General features: G+C 43.7%; 1 protein-coding gene across 2 annotated transcripts in view; it reads right to left on the bottom strand.

The window, feature by feature from the left end:
* NPR3 (natriuretic peptide receptor 3) overlaps nt 1-20,774 on the bottom strand; it is a 50,809-nt gene that overhangs the window by 21,307 nt on the left and 8,728 nt on the right. For both annotated transcript variants that reach the window (XM_072860082.1, XM_072860081.1), the window contains exon 3: nt 18,518-18,684. In XM_072860082.1, the coding sequence (XP_072716183.1) occupies nt 18,518-18,684 (167 nt within the window). The remainder of the gene's footprint in view (nt 1-18,517; nt 18,685-20,774) is intronic.

Consider the following 20,774-nt stretch of genomic DNA (forward strand, 5'->3'; position numbering starts at 1 on the left):
AAGCTCCTGACATCCTAGCAAAGGCATAATTAATGGTTACACCACATTGTGGGGTCTCTTACTGCCATTTCCAGTGAACAACCCACCTCTACAAATATGCTCCTGGATAGGAACAACACTTAGCTTATCTTCCACTTCTGTGTATCTAAACAATTTAAAAGGTTAGTAAATAAAGTGCTACTCCAACTCTCACCATTTTAGCTGGACATTAAAAATGTTAAAAGATAAAAACATGTAGCTGGCCAAATAAGTAACTGCTCCATAGATAGACAGCATTACATAGTTGATTGGCTAAGCGGAACTAACCAAGCCCCTGGTAATGTAATTACATACAAGACATTCCTTCACTCTTAAACTAGTTGCCAACAGTAAGGAGAATTTCGGAATTATTTACTGATAAAACAAAAGTTTACATTGTTCTGACATTTAAAATTGGACTTTTAGATAACTCCAACCTACGTTTCATTAAGAAAATGCACCACCAGTTTAGGGGAACAGCCCACAGTGCTGCAGAAGGCACAGAACAGCTCAGCTCAGCCTGACAGCCAAAGACTAAAAGGCAGCTGCAGTTATTTTGACCTAAGGAGAAAGCATGAAAGAAGAGGTGAAAGTCAGGCTTTTGGTGGAATAACAAGAGCTGATGGACAGAGTGCACACTAGGACAGGCTTTGCCAGTGGGGGGGGGGGGGTTAATTTTTCAGAATTGAAAAAAAAAAATGAAACAAGAAACCACAAAGCTTGACAACTGCATTATGTGCCAGCATTAGAGTCCAAGTGGCCTGTGGATGATCAAACATGGGCTTTCTTGATGTGACACTCATTCTCTCAGGAGAGAAATGTGTCTCCCTAGTTGCTTTACCTCCCTGCTGGCTGATTTACAGCTTGTGGCTGGCATTTGTTTCAAGGAAAGCTATTTGTCACTTCCTTTGTCCGTGGCAAAGACCCCTCAGTGCAACACAGCAACCTTAAAAATCCATTTTGTCAGCTCATTTGCTCAATCTGAAATCTACCTGTGCCACCAGCCTGAAAACCCACCTGTAGACACTGCAGATTTGCCAGATAAGGCCTGTCAAAATTCACTTGGCAGTTTGGGAGGTTACTGCCACAGCCCTCTGCCTTCCCTCTTGGCCAAAAGCCCTGACATTACATATGAAAAATCACATTAGAAAATCATCAGAAGATCATTTGTGCCACCTCTCAGTTACTCATGCACAAACCCCAGCATTTTATCTTGCATTGTCAAGAAAGGTGAAACTGCTGGTAATTTATGCCATTTGAAATCTTCTTTGAAAAGAGTAATATTTACTGTTTGAAGGTGAGATGGCACCTACACTCCCCAGCCAAACCATATGTTGGGCACACTGACTACTTTTCACATTATTCCAGGAACATGTTCAAGCACCAGTTCAAGATATAGCATGCCATGAAGGGCACAAAGTTTTCCTGCATATCATCTTGCTCGATCATTTAGAAGTTGCCACAATCCTACACAGAGAATGGGCTGCACGATGTGTATGTAGGACTGCTCTAACCCAGCAAGGAGAAAATACTGGAGACAGGAGGAATATTACAATGCAAAGTAATGGCTGCAGATAATTTTGAAGGGATTGCTCTTTCTTTGTTTGATATTCCACCTGTCCAGAGCTCACTCGGGTTCATTTTGCAGCCCTGTTGCCTATGACCATCAACAATAGATCCTCTGAGTAAAAAGAGTGCAAAATTTGTTCCATCTGATACCACTCGTGACTTATTAGAACAGTTTCTCAAGCCATGTAGTCCCAGGACTTCTATTCTGGACAACATTAACTGTGTTAATGATACCTTATGTACCTCACGGGTACAAAGGATTGTCTTTATTCCTCTCTTTTTTTCATTATTTTAACATAGCTTCTGTTCAGTCCTATCAGAAATTATGAAACAGCCACCTATCAGAAATGATGAAACAGACTGACACCAAATTTTCCTGAACAATTTTTACACTTTTTGGCCTGTGTTTATTTGAATTTTAGAATACCTGACAGTAAGAATAAATAATACTTACAAAAAAACCCCATGCTTCCTTTGTTGCAGGAAAAGGATTAAAAAGGGCTAGAAGAAATGTATGTTCCAAGAATGTGTCAAATAGGGACCAGAGTAAATGTGAAGATGCCTTCACAGGTTGCTTGAAGGTCTCCATGGTAATTAATAATGTGTGGTCCAACATTAGACAGCCCTCAGGACAAAACTAAACAGATTATAAAAGCTATTAAAGATCCACTAATCTTGTAGGTAATTAACAGTTCTTTTACAGAATCACAGAATTGTATAGCTTGGAAAAAACCTTTAAGATCTTCGAGTCCAACTGTAAACCTAACACTACCAAGACCACCACTACACCATGTCCATAAGCACCTCATCCAAACGTCTTTTAAATACCTCCAGGGATGGTGACTCCACCACTTCCCTGGGCAGCCTGTTCCAATGCCTGACAACCCTTTCAGTGAAGTAAAATTTCCTAATATCCAGTCTAAACCTCCCCTGGCGCAACTTGAGGCCATTTCCTCTTGTCCTATCGCTTATTACTTGGGAGAAGAGACCGACCCCCACCTCTCTACAACCTCCTTTCAGGTAGCTGTAGACAGCAATAAGGTCTCCCCTCAGTCCCCTCAGCCTCCTTTTCTCCAGGCTAAACAACCCCAGGTCCCTCAGCCGCTCCTCATCAGACTTGTGCTCCAGACCCTTCACCAGCTTCGTTGCCCTTCTCTGGACACGCTCCAGCCCCTCAATGTCTCTCTTGTAGTGAGGGGCCCAACACTGAACACAGTATTCGAGGTGCGGCCTCACCAGTGCCGAGTACAGGGGACGATCACTGCCCTAGTCCTGCTGGCCACACTGTTCCTGATACAAGCCAGGATGCCATTGGCCTTCTTGGCCACCTGAGCACACTGCTGGCTCATATTCAGCGGCTGTCAACCAACACCCCCAGGTCCTTTTCCGCCGGGCAGCTTTCCAGCCACTCTGCCCCAAGCCTGTAGCGTTGCATGGGGTTGTTGTGACCCAAGTGCAGGACCCGGCACTTGGCTTTGTTGAACCCCATACAACTGGCCTTGGCCCATCTATCCAGCCTGTCCAGGTCCCTCTGCAGAGCCTTCCTACCCTCGAGCAGATCAACACTCCCGCACAACTTGGTGTCATCTGCAAACTTAGTGAGGGTGCACTCGATCCCCTCGTCCAGATCATTGATAGAGACATTAAACAGAACTGGCCCCAGCACAGAGCCCTGGGGAACATCGCTTGTGACCGGCCGCCAACTGGAGTAAACTCCATTCACCACCACTCTTTGGGCCCGGCCATCCAGCCAGTTCTTAACCCAGCGAAGCGTACACCGGTCCAAGCCATGAGCAGCCAGCTTCTCCAGGAGAATGCTGTGGGAAACCATGTCAAAGGTTTTACTGAAGTCTAGACAGACAACATCCACAGCCTTTCCCTCATCCACTAGGCAGGTCATCTGGTCGTAGAAGGAGATCAGGTTGGTCAAGCAGGACCTGCCTTTCCTGAACCCATGCTGGCTGGGAATTTTTAGTTGATAAAAATAACTAAATATTCATTTAAATTATACTTAATTTAATTTATATTAAATAACTAAAAAATTCTAATAAAAAGCAGAATTTTTTGATTGTAGTATTTTCCATTTTGATCTATGCTGTTTTTTTAATTGCAGGTGCGAGCTGAGCTCCGAATGCTGTAATCATAATTTGCATGTCAGGGCTACTAAAGTGTTGCTGTCCCTGACCCGTACTGCACAGCAGAGCCACCCCCCAACGTGTGTTATCAGCAGTGTGAGTGGCAGCACAGAAGCTGCCAGGTTTGCTGAACATCTTTGGAGGCTGCAATACAAATATGTGGAAACCCCCCTGCTGAGATGTCTTCCGTATTACTTTCACATCCCATTCAATGTACCACGTAACTAAAAAGCAGGTAAGCTAACTGCATAGCTAGATGAGGTAAGCATACATTTGCACCTTTTATTTTCCTACCTTTCTACTCTAATTAACCACGTTCCATCAGAAAAAAACCCTCTCCATGGAAATTACATGAATAAATTTTACACAGTTCAAAGTTATAGTTCCCCAAGCAGCTACAGTGTGACCACACTATTCATATATACCAAGGTGTTAACAGCATACACAGCAATGCAAAATACTACCGACGTGGAAGACGGCCAAGCTACAGCTATGCAGGACCCATAATTTTCCATATCCTGCCCACTGACTATTAAGTAAGCTTATTCTCTTCCATCTGGAACTGCCCAGCTCTAAATCACAGCAATCACAGCAATTCATACCACTTCAGTACGAGGTGGGGAAGATCATCGTTACTTCTTCTCTACTGCAAAAGCAAGCAGCTAACATTCCCCAAACTGGGTGTCTGCATCTACTTCCCAGCACATCCGCAGTGATTTTCAAGTTGTCACACTATAGTCCCATCCAAAATCAGTGAGGACCCTGGGGGATTACACAGGACATACTCAGACTTCTTGCAAAAATATTACCAATTTACATACCTGACATGATGCTCAGGTGAGCTAACGCCCACTGGAAGTCCACTGATATGTCACCCTCTTTTGGATTAGTCTACAAGGATGAAACTTTAAGCAATCAAGCTTAGAAATTTGATGCTACAATCACATGAAACTCATCTAACACGAGGATTATGAAAACTGTCAATGAACCCTCATGAATTTTAGCAATACTATGTTATACTATAAAATTACAGCATGACACAGTAAAAATATGGCAACAAAGTTCAAATACAGCAACTATATTTCAAGTATATATATGCTAAATTGTACTTCAAGCCAATCTCATGCCAAGTTGGTTCATCTCCTTCATGACTATGGACTTCTGTGGCATGGCAACACATCTGACAGCTTACACAGATGTTTTCCTACTATGGCATTCTGTTTCAGTGTATCTCAATAAAATAGTCTTTTTCTAAGCAGTTGTAATTTAACCCTCAGTTCTCTGTTTTTAATCATTCTTTACCAACCCAGTTATGATTACAGTCCTTTCTTTATGAGCTTTTCCAAGAAACCCTGATGTAGCTAACTTTTTTACGTGCATTTCTGGACATGTATCCCTGGTTGTCTTCTGTCGATTGACTCACTAACCAGCAATATACTCTTCACTTAATTTTGAAGGAGGGACTTTTCTCTTTGATACCATTTGCTGACGTCACGCTGCCATTCAAGACATCGCCACTGCTGTTGCCATTGTTACAAGCACTCCTTTACGTTGCTGGGATGCCCACGGGCCCTCAGCGGTTCCTCAATGAATTGCTACGTTCTTGGTCTGAGCTGCACAAACCCAGAATAAGGTGCTCATGATCCCCTTACAGTAGACGATAGGCAAATACAGATGATTCAGTTTTAAGAATTTTCTTTTTTTTAAAGATAAACTATGATTGTTACAAACTGATTTTCTGTTAAATTTTCAGTTTGCATAAACTCAATGAGTTGATGGAAGTGAGAGGTAGGTTGAGAATCACTGCAATCATTTCCATCAACTCTCGATGAAAGCGAGATGTGGGCTGAGAATTTGAAGCAGAGGGAAGAATATCCTTACATCTGAGCATTACCTGCCAATATGCAAGGTGCATTTCAAACCAGTAATCCAGTTTCAGCTTTGCAGTAATTTCTTAGTCCTACTGCCACTAACACAACCGTGTATCATCCTGCGTGTTACCATCATAACATGATTGCACAGCTCTCATTAACTCACCATCCAGCTCCTCAGATCCTCGTGAGACTTCTTAATGCCACTATGCAACAGAAACTCAGAGTTCCTAAATCTCACCCATGGGTAACAGCTACTCCCATGCATCTGGACTGGGATTTCAAGGACTCCAAAGTATAATCATGGCAAAGCCCCAGGATTTGCCCATAGCCAGCATGTCTTGGGGTGTCTACAGACACAGATACATGACCTGACCTGTTCCCACAGAGATCACATCACTGTGAAACCAGCCCAGCAACTGGAAAGGAGGATAAAGCTGTAAAACAGTTAACCAAAGCTGTATGTTTAGATGCCTAATACTAAAAATAAAGCCTGTTCACCTGGGCAACCAGACCGCTTCACTAACAAGAGTTGGACCTTACTGGTTCAAAGAAACAGGAAGGGAAAGAGAAAAATAATAGCAACACATGCCTTCTCCAGAGAAAGCCATTTCCTCAATATTTAATTCACGACTGAATTTGGCGTTACACCAAATTCTGGGCAATGCAGCTGTAGCCAAGGACAGCCTCTCACTGTATTCACTGATATCAACTCTCTATAAATACATAAATACGTAAGCTGGCACCTGCTCAAGAACACATTAGGCCAGAGCTCAGGACTTGGTTTTCTAAATGACAGATAACTGTCCCAACTCTCATTTGTTATTTGGGGCTGGAACCCACATCCCTCCTTAGAAAAAGAGGAATAGCATTCCCCAGTGTAAGGAGATACCATATAACCATAAAACCTTGTGCATATTTAAGAGACATTTATTCAAATACTGTTGCATCAATTTAATCTTTTACAGGGAGACAGTGTGTATGTGGAAACTCATACGGAACTTTTCTTATGGGGATCATGTGACTTTATTATGTGAATTCTGCAAACTGAGGCTTATGCTCTGCTTTAAAATTATACCTTAAAAATTCAGCACTGCAGTCAAACAAGACATCACTTCCCTTTAACTTTAAGGAGGCTTTTTCCAACAAGGCTGCCTGCTTGTCTCCACCTCCTCGACGGTATTTATTGGTACAGCAGTAATGCTGAGTGCAGAGGAGATGGAGACACGCGCCTCCGCCTAAGCACACCAGGCAATGTGGTCCCAGCCTGAGTACTCTGCAATTGAAGTGCAAGTTGAGAGAGAAGGCGTAAGTAGAAAAACCAGGGCGATTATTACGTCTGGGGAGCAAGCAGCGTTCACAGCACATCAGCTCACCACCTCCATCATGAAAGAGCCTGCAAGTGCCGTTTGAGAGACAAGATGTATAGAAAGATCCCTGCTTTTACTGCACTTTCTGTTTGATTTGGACACAAAGATGCTCTGCCGCAGCTAAGCCCTTTTCCTTCAGGGTGAGACCGTGCCTTTGCTTGCCTGCACCGTTCAGCATCTGACCTGCTGGTACATGAGCTGATGTGCACCCCAGGCATGCCAAACCATTGCTACCCTTGCTCCACCTAAACAAGAGGATTCTTACTCCAATGGGACTGAAATACCACCAGTGACAAACTCCCACCCACTTTAAAGCCAGATGTGGAACAGAAGCCAGCCCTTTGTTGCACAAAAAGGTCTGCTGAAATAAAATAAATTAACAGAAAGAAAATAAAAAGAAATTAACAACCAATGTCTCGGATTTACTTCAAAAAAGCTGCCAGTTTCAGGGAGTGAAGGGATTTTGTCAGTGAAGGTTATTTTCTTGCTAGGGAAGGAAAACTAACCACAAAGCCAGCTCCTCTGCTCTTGTATCTCCTCATTCTTCATGCTCTCTTCCTTGTTTTTCTTAATACCCCATTATTGAAAAACTGGTAGATTTACTCACTGTCATCCGGCTGGGGCAGCCACAAGTTGCTCTTTTGTCTCAAGAGTGAAATGAAGCAGAAACCTACTCAGTCCCAGGCTGCAGGGGAGCTGCGCGTGAAACACCAGCTAAAACACGACAGGGGACAGTGACAACTGAGATGCAAGGGCACGGAGGAACCCTTCCACCCTGCTGCCTGTGAGAGCTGCTTATTCTTTGTTTATTGCTTGCAACCCCCTCCTGTGATTACCTAGAAAACAGCTTTAAACCCATAGTGCCTGCTGCCAACAGGCCAGGCAGAAAACTTTCAAGATACAGCCAAAACCTGCTCCTTCCATTAAACACAAGCACGGGAGTCACCACCTCAGCAGATTTAGAGCCTTACCCACAGTCAGCTCACATCAAGGGGCTCTCACTATCACTGATTTGCATGAACTTTGGACCAAGCCCATGGCCTGATATCACCAGGTCTCAGACCCCCCCTCAGACCTCCACCGGCATGGCCAAAGCAGGAGGGGGATGAGCTGAAAACTGCCCTGCTCCAAGAATGGGGAGCACCTCTGGGACCAGATTTTCCCCTTGCAAACCCTTGTGGGATTTATTCCTGGCTCTATCCAATGCACTCACTGATTCCTTCTGCAAGTTGATACCAGCCATTTTACCCCTCTGTGGTTTTGGTTCCTGTATTACCTTTTAATATTGGTCTCAAAGGAGTGCAATCGATGTAGCTAAGGAGCACCACTGTTTTGCAGCAGAAGTGAACTACCTACAGAATAATCATTTAGGGGAATTCTTCCTTTATGTATATCTTACAGACACACTATTCAACTACAATTTAGCTCTAAAGGGCTCCAGGCCACCTGTCAAGGAAAAGGACAGAATCAGAGAATGCAGTAACATGCTCCTGCAGTTAAGGTGAAATCCATCTCCCCATGTTCATAATACATCTCTAACTCCAGATAAATGACCAATGCAAAGGATCTCTAGCACACAGCACCATATTACCATTGCTTGAATACTGAAGGGATCTTAACTACAAAAGGTATAGCTGTCATTTAAAAATTAACAATTCTACTTTTTTAGGATTTCCTGCCTTCTAACAAACTATGCGGTCATCCATGTGATGAGTTACAAAACTATGTTCAGAAATCATACTTCTAGTCACTGTGGTGAAACACGAGCGATATTAAAGAAGTTACTCTTTTCAGCTGAATGCACACAGAAAATAAGACATGCTTGTTTTAAATAGATTTTTCTAAGGACCCCATTGGTAGTCTGATGATAACCAGTTATACAGTTGTAATGAATGCTTACATTTTAAATTAGCATTATGCAACCGTTGGGACATTTTAATTGCAGCTAAACACCTAGTAACCAAAAAAAAAACCCAGTCCTTTCATTAGATACTGAGTTTTAAATGTCAGCGAGCAAGTTTGTTTTTCAAGCAGGAACATATTTCAGTTTTCAGGATGAGAGTCACTCATCTTAAAAAATCAGTTCCACTTGCTAAAATAAGCTAACTGGTTTAAATAACTGCAGAGCTAGGACAAACAGGAAGGACATTTTTTTGTTAAATGTTTATCCTTGTACAATGTGCAATTGTTTTGGGTTCTGGATTTCTAACATTATCACCAAACCACAAAAATCACGGAAATATTTTATTTTCTATACTAGACACTCTCAAGATCACAACAGTTCTCATGCAAAATTCAGAGAAAAACCACTAAATCACTGTTGTGGAAGCTCACACATTGAAACTGAATTTACCTGTATTATGCTAGCTTGCAAATAAATACTATGAGGGTGGGCTGGTGCAATCTTTGATGGGATAAAAAGCCACACAGGGTTGTCATGGGCATCTGCTCAGAAACTGTGAAAGGACCATCGTTTTTGTGCTTTGCAGCAGGTTAGCAAAGGATACCCAGCAAAGCATTTGCTTTAAATACAGTCTTAAGGGCTGGATAAACACAGATTATTTAGGCATAGCCAAAAGCTGTGCTTAGCTCCGAAGTATGCTTGGAGCTGGGATTAGTCATCTAAGCTCCTTATTCAGTACGGGGTGAAAATTAGGCACACAAAACCAGGATTCATAAAGCACCAGCACACCACCTCACCCTCGCCAGCAAAGGAGGTGGAGAATGAGGGATGGATGTGATGCCGTTACTCTCGCACAGGCAGGTAACAAACTCGCTGCTGCATGGAGACGCAGCAAAGTCTTTACGAAAACCCCACGGGGAGCCAGTCCTTTCAAATCCCCTGCCCCTTTCATCTAAAAGCCCCGGAGCTACGGCTGCTGTGCTAGCATGTGAGAAATTCAGTATCAAATCCCTGCTTTCAGGGAACCCGAACTCCACCCTTGCCCTGCCCTGTCTGCAGGGCACCCAGGGGTGCTCGTGGCCCAGAGCTGAACCCAGGTGCTGGGGGAGAGCGGTGACCTGCCAGCACCTGAGGTACCTCTGGGCTGGGAGTAAATCATTTGCCTTAAGAGCCCACCTGAGGCTGAGGTTGCCACGACAGATGATCCTTTTATTAAATACCAGGGTAAATGGTCACACAAACTTGTAAACCTTAATGGCATGGAACTAATGCGAACCCTCAGGCTGCTATTAATCATGCTTCCATTCCAAGCAATTTAAAAATTAATGACTTGGTTTTGTTATTTTCTATCAGATACTGGGTATCTGATGAAAGGTGTTCAGCTGGCTGATTAACCATCCCTTTGCTGGCACAGCTGCGAGGATCCCAGTAAGATATTTATGCCAGAAAGATAAGATATTTATCCCAGAAAGATATTTATGCGTACCTGTCAGCCCGCAGTAATGTTCCAGCTACACGCCTCGGTGTCCTCCCACCCTCCAGCAGCAGCATGGTAGTTAACACCTCAAAATTTGAGGATTTACAGCCCCTCCAAAAGGCTAAACCCTCACTCTTTTAGCTTTTTGCTTCCTTATCGACTGTCTGATCCCCAAGATCCTGCTTGATTTTGCTTTCTAAGGTATTTTGTAGTCTGCAGTCTGATGGGCTAACTGGATGCATTGTACAAACGCGTGTCCCATCAAATGTAAATGTCCTCCTGCCTACTGAATGTCGCCTTGTTCCTGGCTGCCGAGCAAAGGGTGCCCAGAGCTCCTCACCTACCCTCCTCCCATTGTCCCGCGCCCCTTTCTCATGCCCCTCTTATTCATTTGCTCTGGGACATAGACAGTCCTTGTCTTTTCAATCCGCCTTGATATATTAGTTCTTCTTGGAATGGACTAAACCTTTTGATTTTTGTCTCAGGCTTCTCTTCCTAATGAAAAAAATATCTATTAGAAACAAGGAAAGTTGGGAGCATCCTCCTGTGGGTTCCTATGGCTCCTTGCATGCTCAAGAACACCGTTGCCTTTATTCACACAGCCCATCCTCACAGGCCGACTGCATTAACTCCTCCGCACTAGAGGAATTGCTAAACAGCCACCAAAAAAAAAGCTGGTAGAGCGGTATGCGGATCTTCTCTCACCACCTGGCAGAGCACATCCAAGCCCTGCGGCCTGCCTTTGCTCTGCCAACGCTCACACACCTGGGTGACCTGACTCACACATGGGGATGGCATGCCTTCCTGTTAAAAGACTTGTCCCTCTGGAGAGTGAGTCTTTCTCAGAGTTACGTTCAGGTTGCTTAACCTCCCAGCACTCAGCCATAAGAAATGAATGTGCCGACGTAGCAAGGGATCACAGACTTGAGGCGTTACTGATGGCCACCTATACTGTTCTTTCAGGAAGACTCGTCACCTGAATGTCATGAAGTTAGACCTTGCCCTGCTGTCATTCAGGATCGCTTTCACCATACCAATAGCTCAAATGAATACAGGAAAGCTTCCCTGGACCACCTCAGTGTGGGATCTGCCCCTGTGGAGGCAACATCTCTTCTGCCCTGGAGCTCTCAAACAAGCAATATGCATTTCTGGCCTTGAAGAATTGTCCTTCCTTTATGTCCCTAAAGAAAACAAAACATGGCTCCTTCCCCCCAACCCCTGCCACCCTCCTGATCGAACTCTCCGATTAAACTGTTTGGCTCACCCAGATTTCAAACACTGGACTCTTAACCCGGTCTATGTTACCGCAGCGTGAGGCTACCAGCACAGGTGAGCTCCCGCAGCACTGAGGCTGGAGCAGCCCTTCGGCCATCCGGCAAGGACACCGCTCCCACGAGAAAACAGCTTCCAGCTGCCCGCCCAGGACCCCGCTGATGGCTGCAACAGCATCCTGACAATGGGACAGGCTCACCCAAACCTCCCACTTCATGCCTTGTTGAGTTGAGGGTTTTTTCCAGTTAAAAAGGAAACTTTCGACTGAGTGTTACTTTCATGAGCTTCTTGGGGAACAACGCTTGCAGAAGGTATTAGCTGCTAGAAAGTCTGTTAGCAAAGGTCTTTCATTTGTAAAGTGTCATTTTGTGCAAAATAAGATACATAGTCTTTCCTTGCCTTCATTCAAACATCTCAGAGCCAGACCATTTAATACCAGTATCAAAAATCCTACAAATTTACATAAAAACAAGACCTCAGTGGGACAAATTAACTTTTGGATCATTAGTGATGCAAGTGGCATGGAGAGGTATTCAAAACAATAACAGGTTATGAACTTTGCTGGAAGACATATTTTTCACACTTTATCAGTGGAAAATAAGGTGTATTTCTAGCAAGTACTTCAAAGGGAGAGTGCCTTGCCCATAAATATCTGAGTGTCTGTTTAGTAAAGTGGAATGTGAATATCTGTAAAACCCAAGTAAAAACACGGGGCTATGGAAAATATACAACATATATATGAAGACAACTCTAAACTTTTACATTCCCAAAGAGTTCAGATGTTACTATTTTCAGATATACCTACAGTTTTATACTATCTCCTCCATGGTTTAAGACAGCTTCAAAAATATGCTTAGACAGGCTAGAAAAACTAAACAGAAATCCACTGGAAGAGAGAAGAATAATTTATTTCTTTTACTGTCTTTTATGACATCTGTTAATGGCAAATAACACAGTATTATGCCCTAGTTTTGCTTAAGACCCCAATGTGGAAGACACTAGTCTTTCATATCACTGAGAAAGCACTAACTTCAGCAAAAAAACGTGTCTGCTGTATTCACCAAATTTAGCAGTCCAGAGTTCAACACTGCTCTTACAGAAATTGAAGAAACTCTCATTAATTCCAAGAGGTGAAGGGCTGGTCACGAAAATCCTAAATTTGTTTTACTAATAGAATTAATCTTGTTAATAAGCTGGCATGTGAACCTATTTTTGCCGGATGCTGAAAGCAGCTTGTGATTTGCTTTTATTCTTTCAAACACAATTAGCAAAGCACTCCAGCAGCTGAATAGACCTATTCATTTGAACAAAATATTCCCTGGCAGGGTTGTTTTTTTTTTAAAAAAAAAATCTCCCCAAAACTCTCTCCCATCCTGGTGTAGTCAGAAGAGACACAAAAGCCTGCCTGTCATTAATCTTGCCTGCCTGTGCCTGAAAAAAGACAAGTGGGACGTACATTGCTGAATACGTTGCATTTTCAGCGTCTCTCTCAGTGACATGACTGAATTGCTCGCTTCTCCTAACCCTTATCTTAGCTGGTGTACAATTGTAATTAAAAGGCTGACGTAAGGAATACACACGGGGAAGAGTCTGGCATGGATGTTATGGATGAGATGATAAACTTTATGAGCACAGCTACCTCCCACGTAGCTTTTGTAGTTAACTGTTGGAGCTCGAACAGTTGCTCTTATGCGGACCATTTCTCATTTCAGAGGGCTGAAAACATTATATAAAACAGACTTGCCCTTTCTAATAGGTAGTAGCATTTCGCTGATCTAATTAATCTACGTAGCTCATTCTTTCACTGAGATAACTCTACAGGCAAATTGGGCTCCAGTTCCTTCTCCTGCTGCTCATTTTCAGTGTGAAAAGGGGCTGTGGATAGGATAAAACCCACGCATCCACCTCACGAACGATGCTGTCATGTAGTTAACGCAGCAGAAATATTTGTTTAATTAGTTACATTTTCAGCTTTTCAATGAGAAGAAAAAACAAGCCATGGGTGGTCTGTAACCTCAGAAGAGCAAATACCGTGGGCTGTAAAATCATCCCAGCTCAGAATACTGGGTTGGATATAAAAAAAGCATTTATTGAATCCTAGGCCTGAGTCAGGAACAGAAGGTGCATTAAGAGCTTCCAAACTGCAGCCTACCGCCAATTCATTAAGTGTTCGGCATTATTTAATAAAAATGGCTTATGCATATGCTTTAACTGAAACGCTATTTATTCATAAACATTTTTAACTAGAGTATCTATTGGGAGTTATTCACACACCAATTCAGAGACAGATTCAAACTCTTCTTCCAAGTAAATGCATGCAATTCCCACTGCTGTCTGCCGTCACCTAGGCTATAGGTTGGTAAGCAGAGCTTGTCCTGTATTTTGCAATTAAACCAAGGATCTCAATCGGTTTCGAGAGACCAGGACGTGTTGCTGTTAATGTCCTGGTAATGCATTAACATCACAGAAGTGAGAAAACTGCTGTAATTTGTGTAACAGCATTAAAGTGATTCTACTGTCCTTATGCCTGAACCCCGAATTTGAGTGGATTTTTGAAAAAAATCCTCTTTTTTTGGCTATTTATCAGACAATTCAGTCTCCAGGTAGGCACAAAATAAAATGGTCAGGCTTTCTACAGAACTACAGGATGTTTCTTGAAAAAAATTCATGACACACTTGGATGCTGAAACGAAGGCTGAGCAGATCTGATGCTTCAGCCCACAGTTCTTTGGGTTACATTAACATGACAGTAACTGCTTTCAGACTCTGGAAGTGGTGACCAAGCAAACTAATAATATTTGCTAACAGGCTGTGCTGATCCCCAGGCAGCTGTTGCAACGGGATGTTGCAATGGGACATTGCAGGCAGGGAACATCATCATTTTTAGCCCCATCCTATGCAATTACTACCTACCCAAATACTTCTAAGATGCTTTCCCAGAACCTCTCTGCCACTCTTATTTTCAATGCCGTTTAGTTAAAAGGTGCTTAAGGAAGCTTTTTCTTCACAAGAGAGATTCCTGGAGGAGTTAGAGAAATTGCCTTTTCCACACTTTCCTGCTCACTCACAAGGCGCAGGCTCTTCTACCGTCCCCCTTGCCACAGCACAGCACCCATGTAGAAACAACAGCAACTTCTGACCTGGGAAAGATGTACGCACAACACGTTGTTCTCTTTTCTGTGTGACTTCACAGCTGGAGATGAAGATGGCCAACACCACCCTGTGACTTGTTACTCCTCCAAGGGCCGTATGTGTTCTCCAGTACGGCAATTGGACAGCTGCTGCTTTAGGACTTTGCCCTTTCTGTCTCCCTTATCATTCCTTCTGTCATCTGCTTATTTTCCATTTTTATGATATTCTTTTTTGGTAGATAATAATGCCTTTAGGAATAGTGGTGGCAAGAGGCCAGGACAAAATGGCAGCGCTAACTTTTGTTTGAGTTAGGGCCACTGTGAGATAATTTAGACCACGCACCCGGGGCCCCATTTTCCCATGACACTGGAAAAATCCACACAGAGAAGCAGAAACACTGAATGCTTCAAATCCAAACCTCCCCGAGTTCATCCTCTTGGGATACAGCTTGCAGAAAAGGATGAGGATTATATTTCAACACCCATGGATAGGACTTGAGATGGACTGTACTACTAACTATCTTTCCCCAGAGTTTTTGTTTTTAGGAGCAAAATCCAGCAGAGAAAATCCATCTCTGTCGCTTCTCACCCACGCAGCTGAAGGACCTCTCCCTCCCAATCTTCCCTTGGAGGACACAGCCTTGCTTAGCATGCCCCCAGGCCAACATTGCCACTTTCTTCCTATGCTGCCAAAAGAAGCACCGTTAATGAGATGCCCATTACCCACATATCTGTCAGAGAGGAATGAACTGACCCTCGGTTTGGCTTTTTATTTTTCCCCATTAGGTTTTAAAATGGATATTTTTCTTAAGCCTGAAGGCTGCCCCAAACTGTTTCTCCTCTGAACACAGTAGCAGGACAATCAGTTAGTGCAATATGAAGCATCTCTTTCCTACTGTCCGAAGTGGGGAAGTGTAAAATTCATCATAAATGATGAAAAGCAAACCAGATAGCTAAAATTCACACACTGTTAATGAAGTAACACAGCTAATGTTTTTTGCTATGCTCAACCCAAGGCTAGCCCTCTTAAAGAAGTTTTGTTTTTCGACTGGGTTACAACGCTGCGAGAAAGCAGGTGGGGGAGGCTCTGCAGAGATCTATAGTTAAGCATCCACATAACACCAGGACATCTGCATTTGAAACCAAACCTCCTTCCCCCACCGCCAAGATGTGTAGCTCCTCCACAGGGAGCCCCAGATCCCTATGGCCTCTACCACGAGCTTCCCATGAGTCACGGATTGATGTTTCAGACGGCAGGAAGCTGTGGTACGTGTCGATAGATCACAAGTCCTCCCTCTGCCCCAATGAGAAGAGATTTGAAGGGTGCAGAAAGCCAGGTGGGAAAGGAAGAGCAGGAAGCAGAGTAGAACAGGCAGCAGCAGCAGCAGGGGCCCCATGCCACTGGCCAGCCCTAGCAAAGGATGACATTTTTGAGTGCGGGAGTGCTTGGACGAAGATGAAAAGCTCTGGATCACAGGTGGGAATGGGATACAGGGAGAAGCAGCCCTCAGAGCCAGGCAGAAGAAGGTCAAGGACGAGGTGGTAGGGAGGCAGGCACGCACGCAGCTGCCCTGGGACAGCCAGGAGCACTGCCAGCACAGATGTCTGATTGCACAAGCAACCATGGAGTGAGGAAAGAGAAAAGAGGCAGCGGGTACGCAGCTGGGCAAGGAGTCTCCCCAAAAAACACATTAGCCTGCAAAATTTCCCCCCTGCTGGCAAATCCGGGGAGACTTGCTCTCTCATGGATCCAATTCTGCTTGACCATAACAGGGCTTGCATCTATCCAGCGTTTATCAACGCTGAACTTGCATAGGGTTTGCAGTGGGTCCCCACCCTAAAGAACAGCAAAGCATCCCCTTGCCTGCCTCCAAACTGCCCACAGACAGCATCCTGAGCTCTCGGCAGTTAACACTTCTCATTTGGGGAAATGTCACACTGACCGCACTAGAAAAGTCACAAAACTGGGGATGACTGGATCTTTAACATTCAAAATCACGTTTCTCACCAACCATCTTGCCAAGTGACACGTGCAAAAGGGCACATAGAGGGAAAAGGGAGGAATAGCACAAAAATACAGTCTCATGCCTTGTTCAAAACTCATTTAGCAGGTTCTTCAGAGAGCAGCACCTTGAACTTGGCAGTTAGGGTTTCTCTACTAACCCGAGGCAAAGAACACCAACAAAAGACTATTTCTGCCTGCCTAGACTTTGAAAGTTTCATGGGAAAAATACAAGCCACTGATATGACTCAACATGACATTTTAAATAAAATATTTAAATAAAATATATGCAAGTTATAAGAAGCACAGGTTTTCCGAAGACAGCTGAGGTTATGCAATAAACTGCAGGAAAGGTCATTTATTAACACAACCTTCATCTGCTTGTGCTTTGAACTAAAGATGATGCCTCTACCTGGGGGACAAACAATGCTTAAAGCAAAGAGCTGAGGTAGCTGCCTAGGTGGGAGCTAGCAGATGAGGGGTTTCAGTTGCTTTCTTGAGTTTTGGGCACAAATTCCCCCAAACTTTCCTTTAGGAGTTAAAGCAGGTGCTCTGGATGCACCAGGTCTTTTCCTTTCACCCAAGAGTTCAAGCAAATTTACCCTTGCTGCAGCATCTTAATTTCATAGAGTGCCCTTCACAGCAACATTTGAATTTGCTTGAAAAATGACATAATACACCACCTTAGTCTATGAAGCACAAATTTCTTCTGTCTTTATGGATTCATTTTCCAAAATTTGTAGGCATGTATGATAGCGAGAGAAGTTTTGTCTCATGCTCTTAACTGCAAGAGATTTACGTTCTTCTTGATAGTCACTCTTCCTATGGAATTGTTTGTATTACAGCTTTCATTTCCTACAGCTAAAGGCTGACCAAACTCTCTTCAAGCCTCTTTTCTCTCCAAGTATATTGGAAAAGTTTACGCCCTGTCATGGGGAAGGCTGACTGCCCGGGAAGTACTTGTATCAGCATGCAGAAATCCCTATAGCTATGTGCTATTCATTCTTGCTTTCACAGAACACTTTTCTATGAAAATCCCTAACGAACTAGCTTTGGGGTAGCTAAAAAGCAATTTTCAGAGGCATCGTCCTGCTACATTTTGAGAGATTACAAAAAATACATACTTTCCCACATCCATCTCTGGGGGACAGCGGCACTCCCCTAGGTTTAAAACAACCCGCAAGGACTACAGTGCTATTTTAGACAGTTTAAAATAAACAACAGCAACAACCTAAATATGCTTAGTTGGGGAATAAGACCACTTTTCTCATTTGCACCAAGAAAAACTTCATCAGATGCAATACAGAGAGTGTAACTTTCTGAGATCTGATTCTATCAAAAACAAGTATTGTGAGAGAACAAAGACGAAGAATAGAATTCTTTAGCTGTAAAAAAAAGACAAGTGATTGGTGGGAGAGGGAGAGAGACCTGGTAATCTGCTTTTCCCCAACCCTCCTGCTGATGAACAAGGGGACAAGCACAGGACAACTGGTCACGGATAGTGGTGCACAGACCTAGTGCAACTAGACCAAGTCTATTCTTGCTGCTATTTGCATTATCCACAAAAAACAAACAAAAAATAAAAAAAATAATAATAAAAACAAACAAAAAAAAACAAAAAACAAAAAAGGGATTATACAGGCAACAGTGGGCTTTTACAACTGAACCAAGGTGATTCTGTCCTGAGAAGGGCTCACTGCTACTTTTGCTTTAATTAGGATCATGTTTTTGAAGATGCTAAGACCTGCAGCCTGTTGTCAAGTACTTACATAGTCATCCTCGTGCAGACCTTGCTTCTGAACAGAACTTTTCACCTCCAGGGAAAACTTCTCAAACTCAGGCTTCACGGTCCTCAGCAGAGTGATGGTTTGGAGGTACGAGTATGCCTTCTTGGCTTCAAGGTCATGTTTGTCTCCTCTTCTCCAAGAGCCATTTCCTAAGGGGAAACCAAGCATATTTCCAACTCCAAATTAGGTACCACTACAGGATTGCCTTCCTTTTTCCACCCAGAAGTCCCCCCTCCTGCACCTTGGGGAGATGGCAGAGTACAAGGGAGAACTGAACCTACTCCAAGACATGCAGGAAACCGGGCAGGGAGGAACGACTGGTGGGAAGTAAATGTGCAAACAGAAAGACAACGTTATTCCCATGCTGTGCTTGCTTATTTTTAAAGGGTGGGATGAAGCCTAAGCGTGAGAAGACATCTCGGAGCAAAAAACATGTGCCAGATCTCAAACGCAGAGATATTTAAGTCAGAACAAGTGAGGGAGGATCCGACCACAAAGTTTTTGCTACACACCACCCCACCAGCGACACTTTTGGACAGTCAGAAAGGCACCAGGAAAGTCAATAGTATGATCATCACCCCAAAAGAGAGGCAGATGGTGCAGCTACTTCTCCCACAGCTCTCCCACTGCGGTCAAGGAGAAAACCATGTGTGCAGTGGCTGCCAGACCAGCCCTGCTGTTAGTAGAAAAGAAACACTTAGAAAAAAAAATGGGATCCTGTGCCTCTGCTGTACTTACGTGTGTTTTGTGTTGCAGCAGGGGAACGATTTAACTCAGACCACCAGTAATCAGATTTTTAAAAAGCAGGATAGCTGACTGGTGGTTAATTAGCAGAGGAGTCCTCCTGACTAACAGGGCCTGACCTTAGCACGTCCTGAGACCCTGATTCAAAGCTCCACAAGATCAGTGGAAAGGTTCACATTGCCCTGGAACAGGTTTTGTGCTATTCTACGTAAATGATAAATAAAAGAGGCCCAGAGGTAACAGCGGTAGCCCTAAGCAGTGTGCCTTTAAATGCTTACAAATAATTAAAAGCTAGACAGTTATTTTATTTTTCGAACAACAGCAACAAACCCCATCATGGCTAAATGAACCAAGATGAAGACTAATGCTAAGCTCCCAAGGGCAACCTGGAGGCACGCCGGACCCTGAGATGAGAGCGGATGTGGCTGCTCTGTTTGGGTCGAGGACCATGGTGCCATCCTGACGAAGAGAACCAAGCAGTTTGGGAGTGGAGATGCTAATGGAGACAGAGTCCAGGCACCAAACCCATGCTGCTCCTTGCACGGCACTACCAGCTGCATTGCATGCCTGCAAGAGCAAATTCACGGACAGACCACCCCAGTCCCCTTGAAGCAGGGGAATACATAGCCTGCGTTTTGTCCTCCCAGTATCACGGCAGTGCTGCTGGGAATTATTTTTTTCTTCTTTTTTTTGACAATAAATGCAATTGGAGAACTGCTGTCCTGCCTCAGAGAGCACAGGGGAAGGAACAAAGGACCTGTACTTCTCCGGAGGACAAGTCTTTCCTCGTGCTGCTTTTGGCAGCTCCCATCACTCCCAGCACAGGGCAGGAGGCACAGGACCAACTGAGCCCTCTCTTTTCCGCCTCAGGAAAGTCTTATTTACCACAGCTCAGCACCAGCTAGGACTGCAATCTTTATAAACATCATGAACCTTGCTAATGTTTAATTTTCTTTTTTTTTTGGCAGTTATTTCATTCTCTTATGAAGAAGCTGTAGATACATCTGCCTTGGTTTAGGGATTTCTTTCCCAATACAAAGTTTAACCAGTCAAAATTACTGATGCCAGGACCCTATTCATCAGGACTGATGGAAACACTGGAAAGCAATTAACATCCCGCTGTCTGATTTTGCCCTCAGAGGTAGCACTCTTCCCTTCAATGCCTGCACCCTGTCCTTGTTGCTGCTTTTGAAAAGAAAAAAATGCACATCTGGCAATTGTAAGCTAGCACATCTTGCTTGCTTCCCTGCAAGAGGATACAAGCCCTGCTGGAGTCTCGAAGCTGAAAAGCCTCTGCCCCAGCTGGGTACCTGCATTTTAGAGGTGAAGGATTCAATAAATACGGCAGAGACTACAGCACAGAGAGTGTTGCTATAGCTTTGCATTTACAAATGGAGGTGGCTAAAAAGAGTGAGATTATATTAAAAAAAACCCTGGTAGTGTTGGTAGAATGTGAGCAAGTTTCTGTCCTGGACACCATACATACTTATTTTTA

Source organism: Ciconia boyciana, chromosome 4 (genome assembly GCF_034638445.1).
Source record: "Ciconia boyciana chromosome 4, ASM3463844v1, whole genome shotgun sequence".
Classification (NCBI taxonomy): Eukaryota; Metazoa; Chordata; class Aves; order Ciconiiformes; family Ciconiidae; genus Ciconia; species Ciconia boyciana.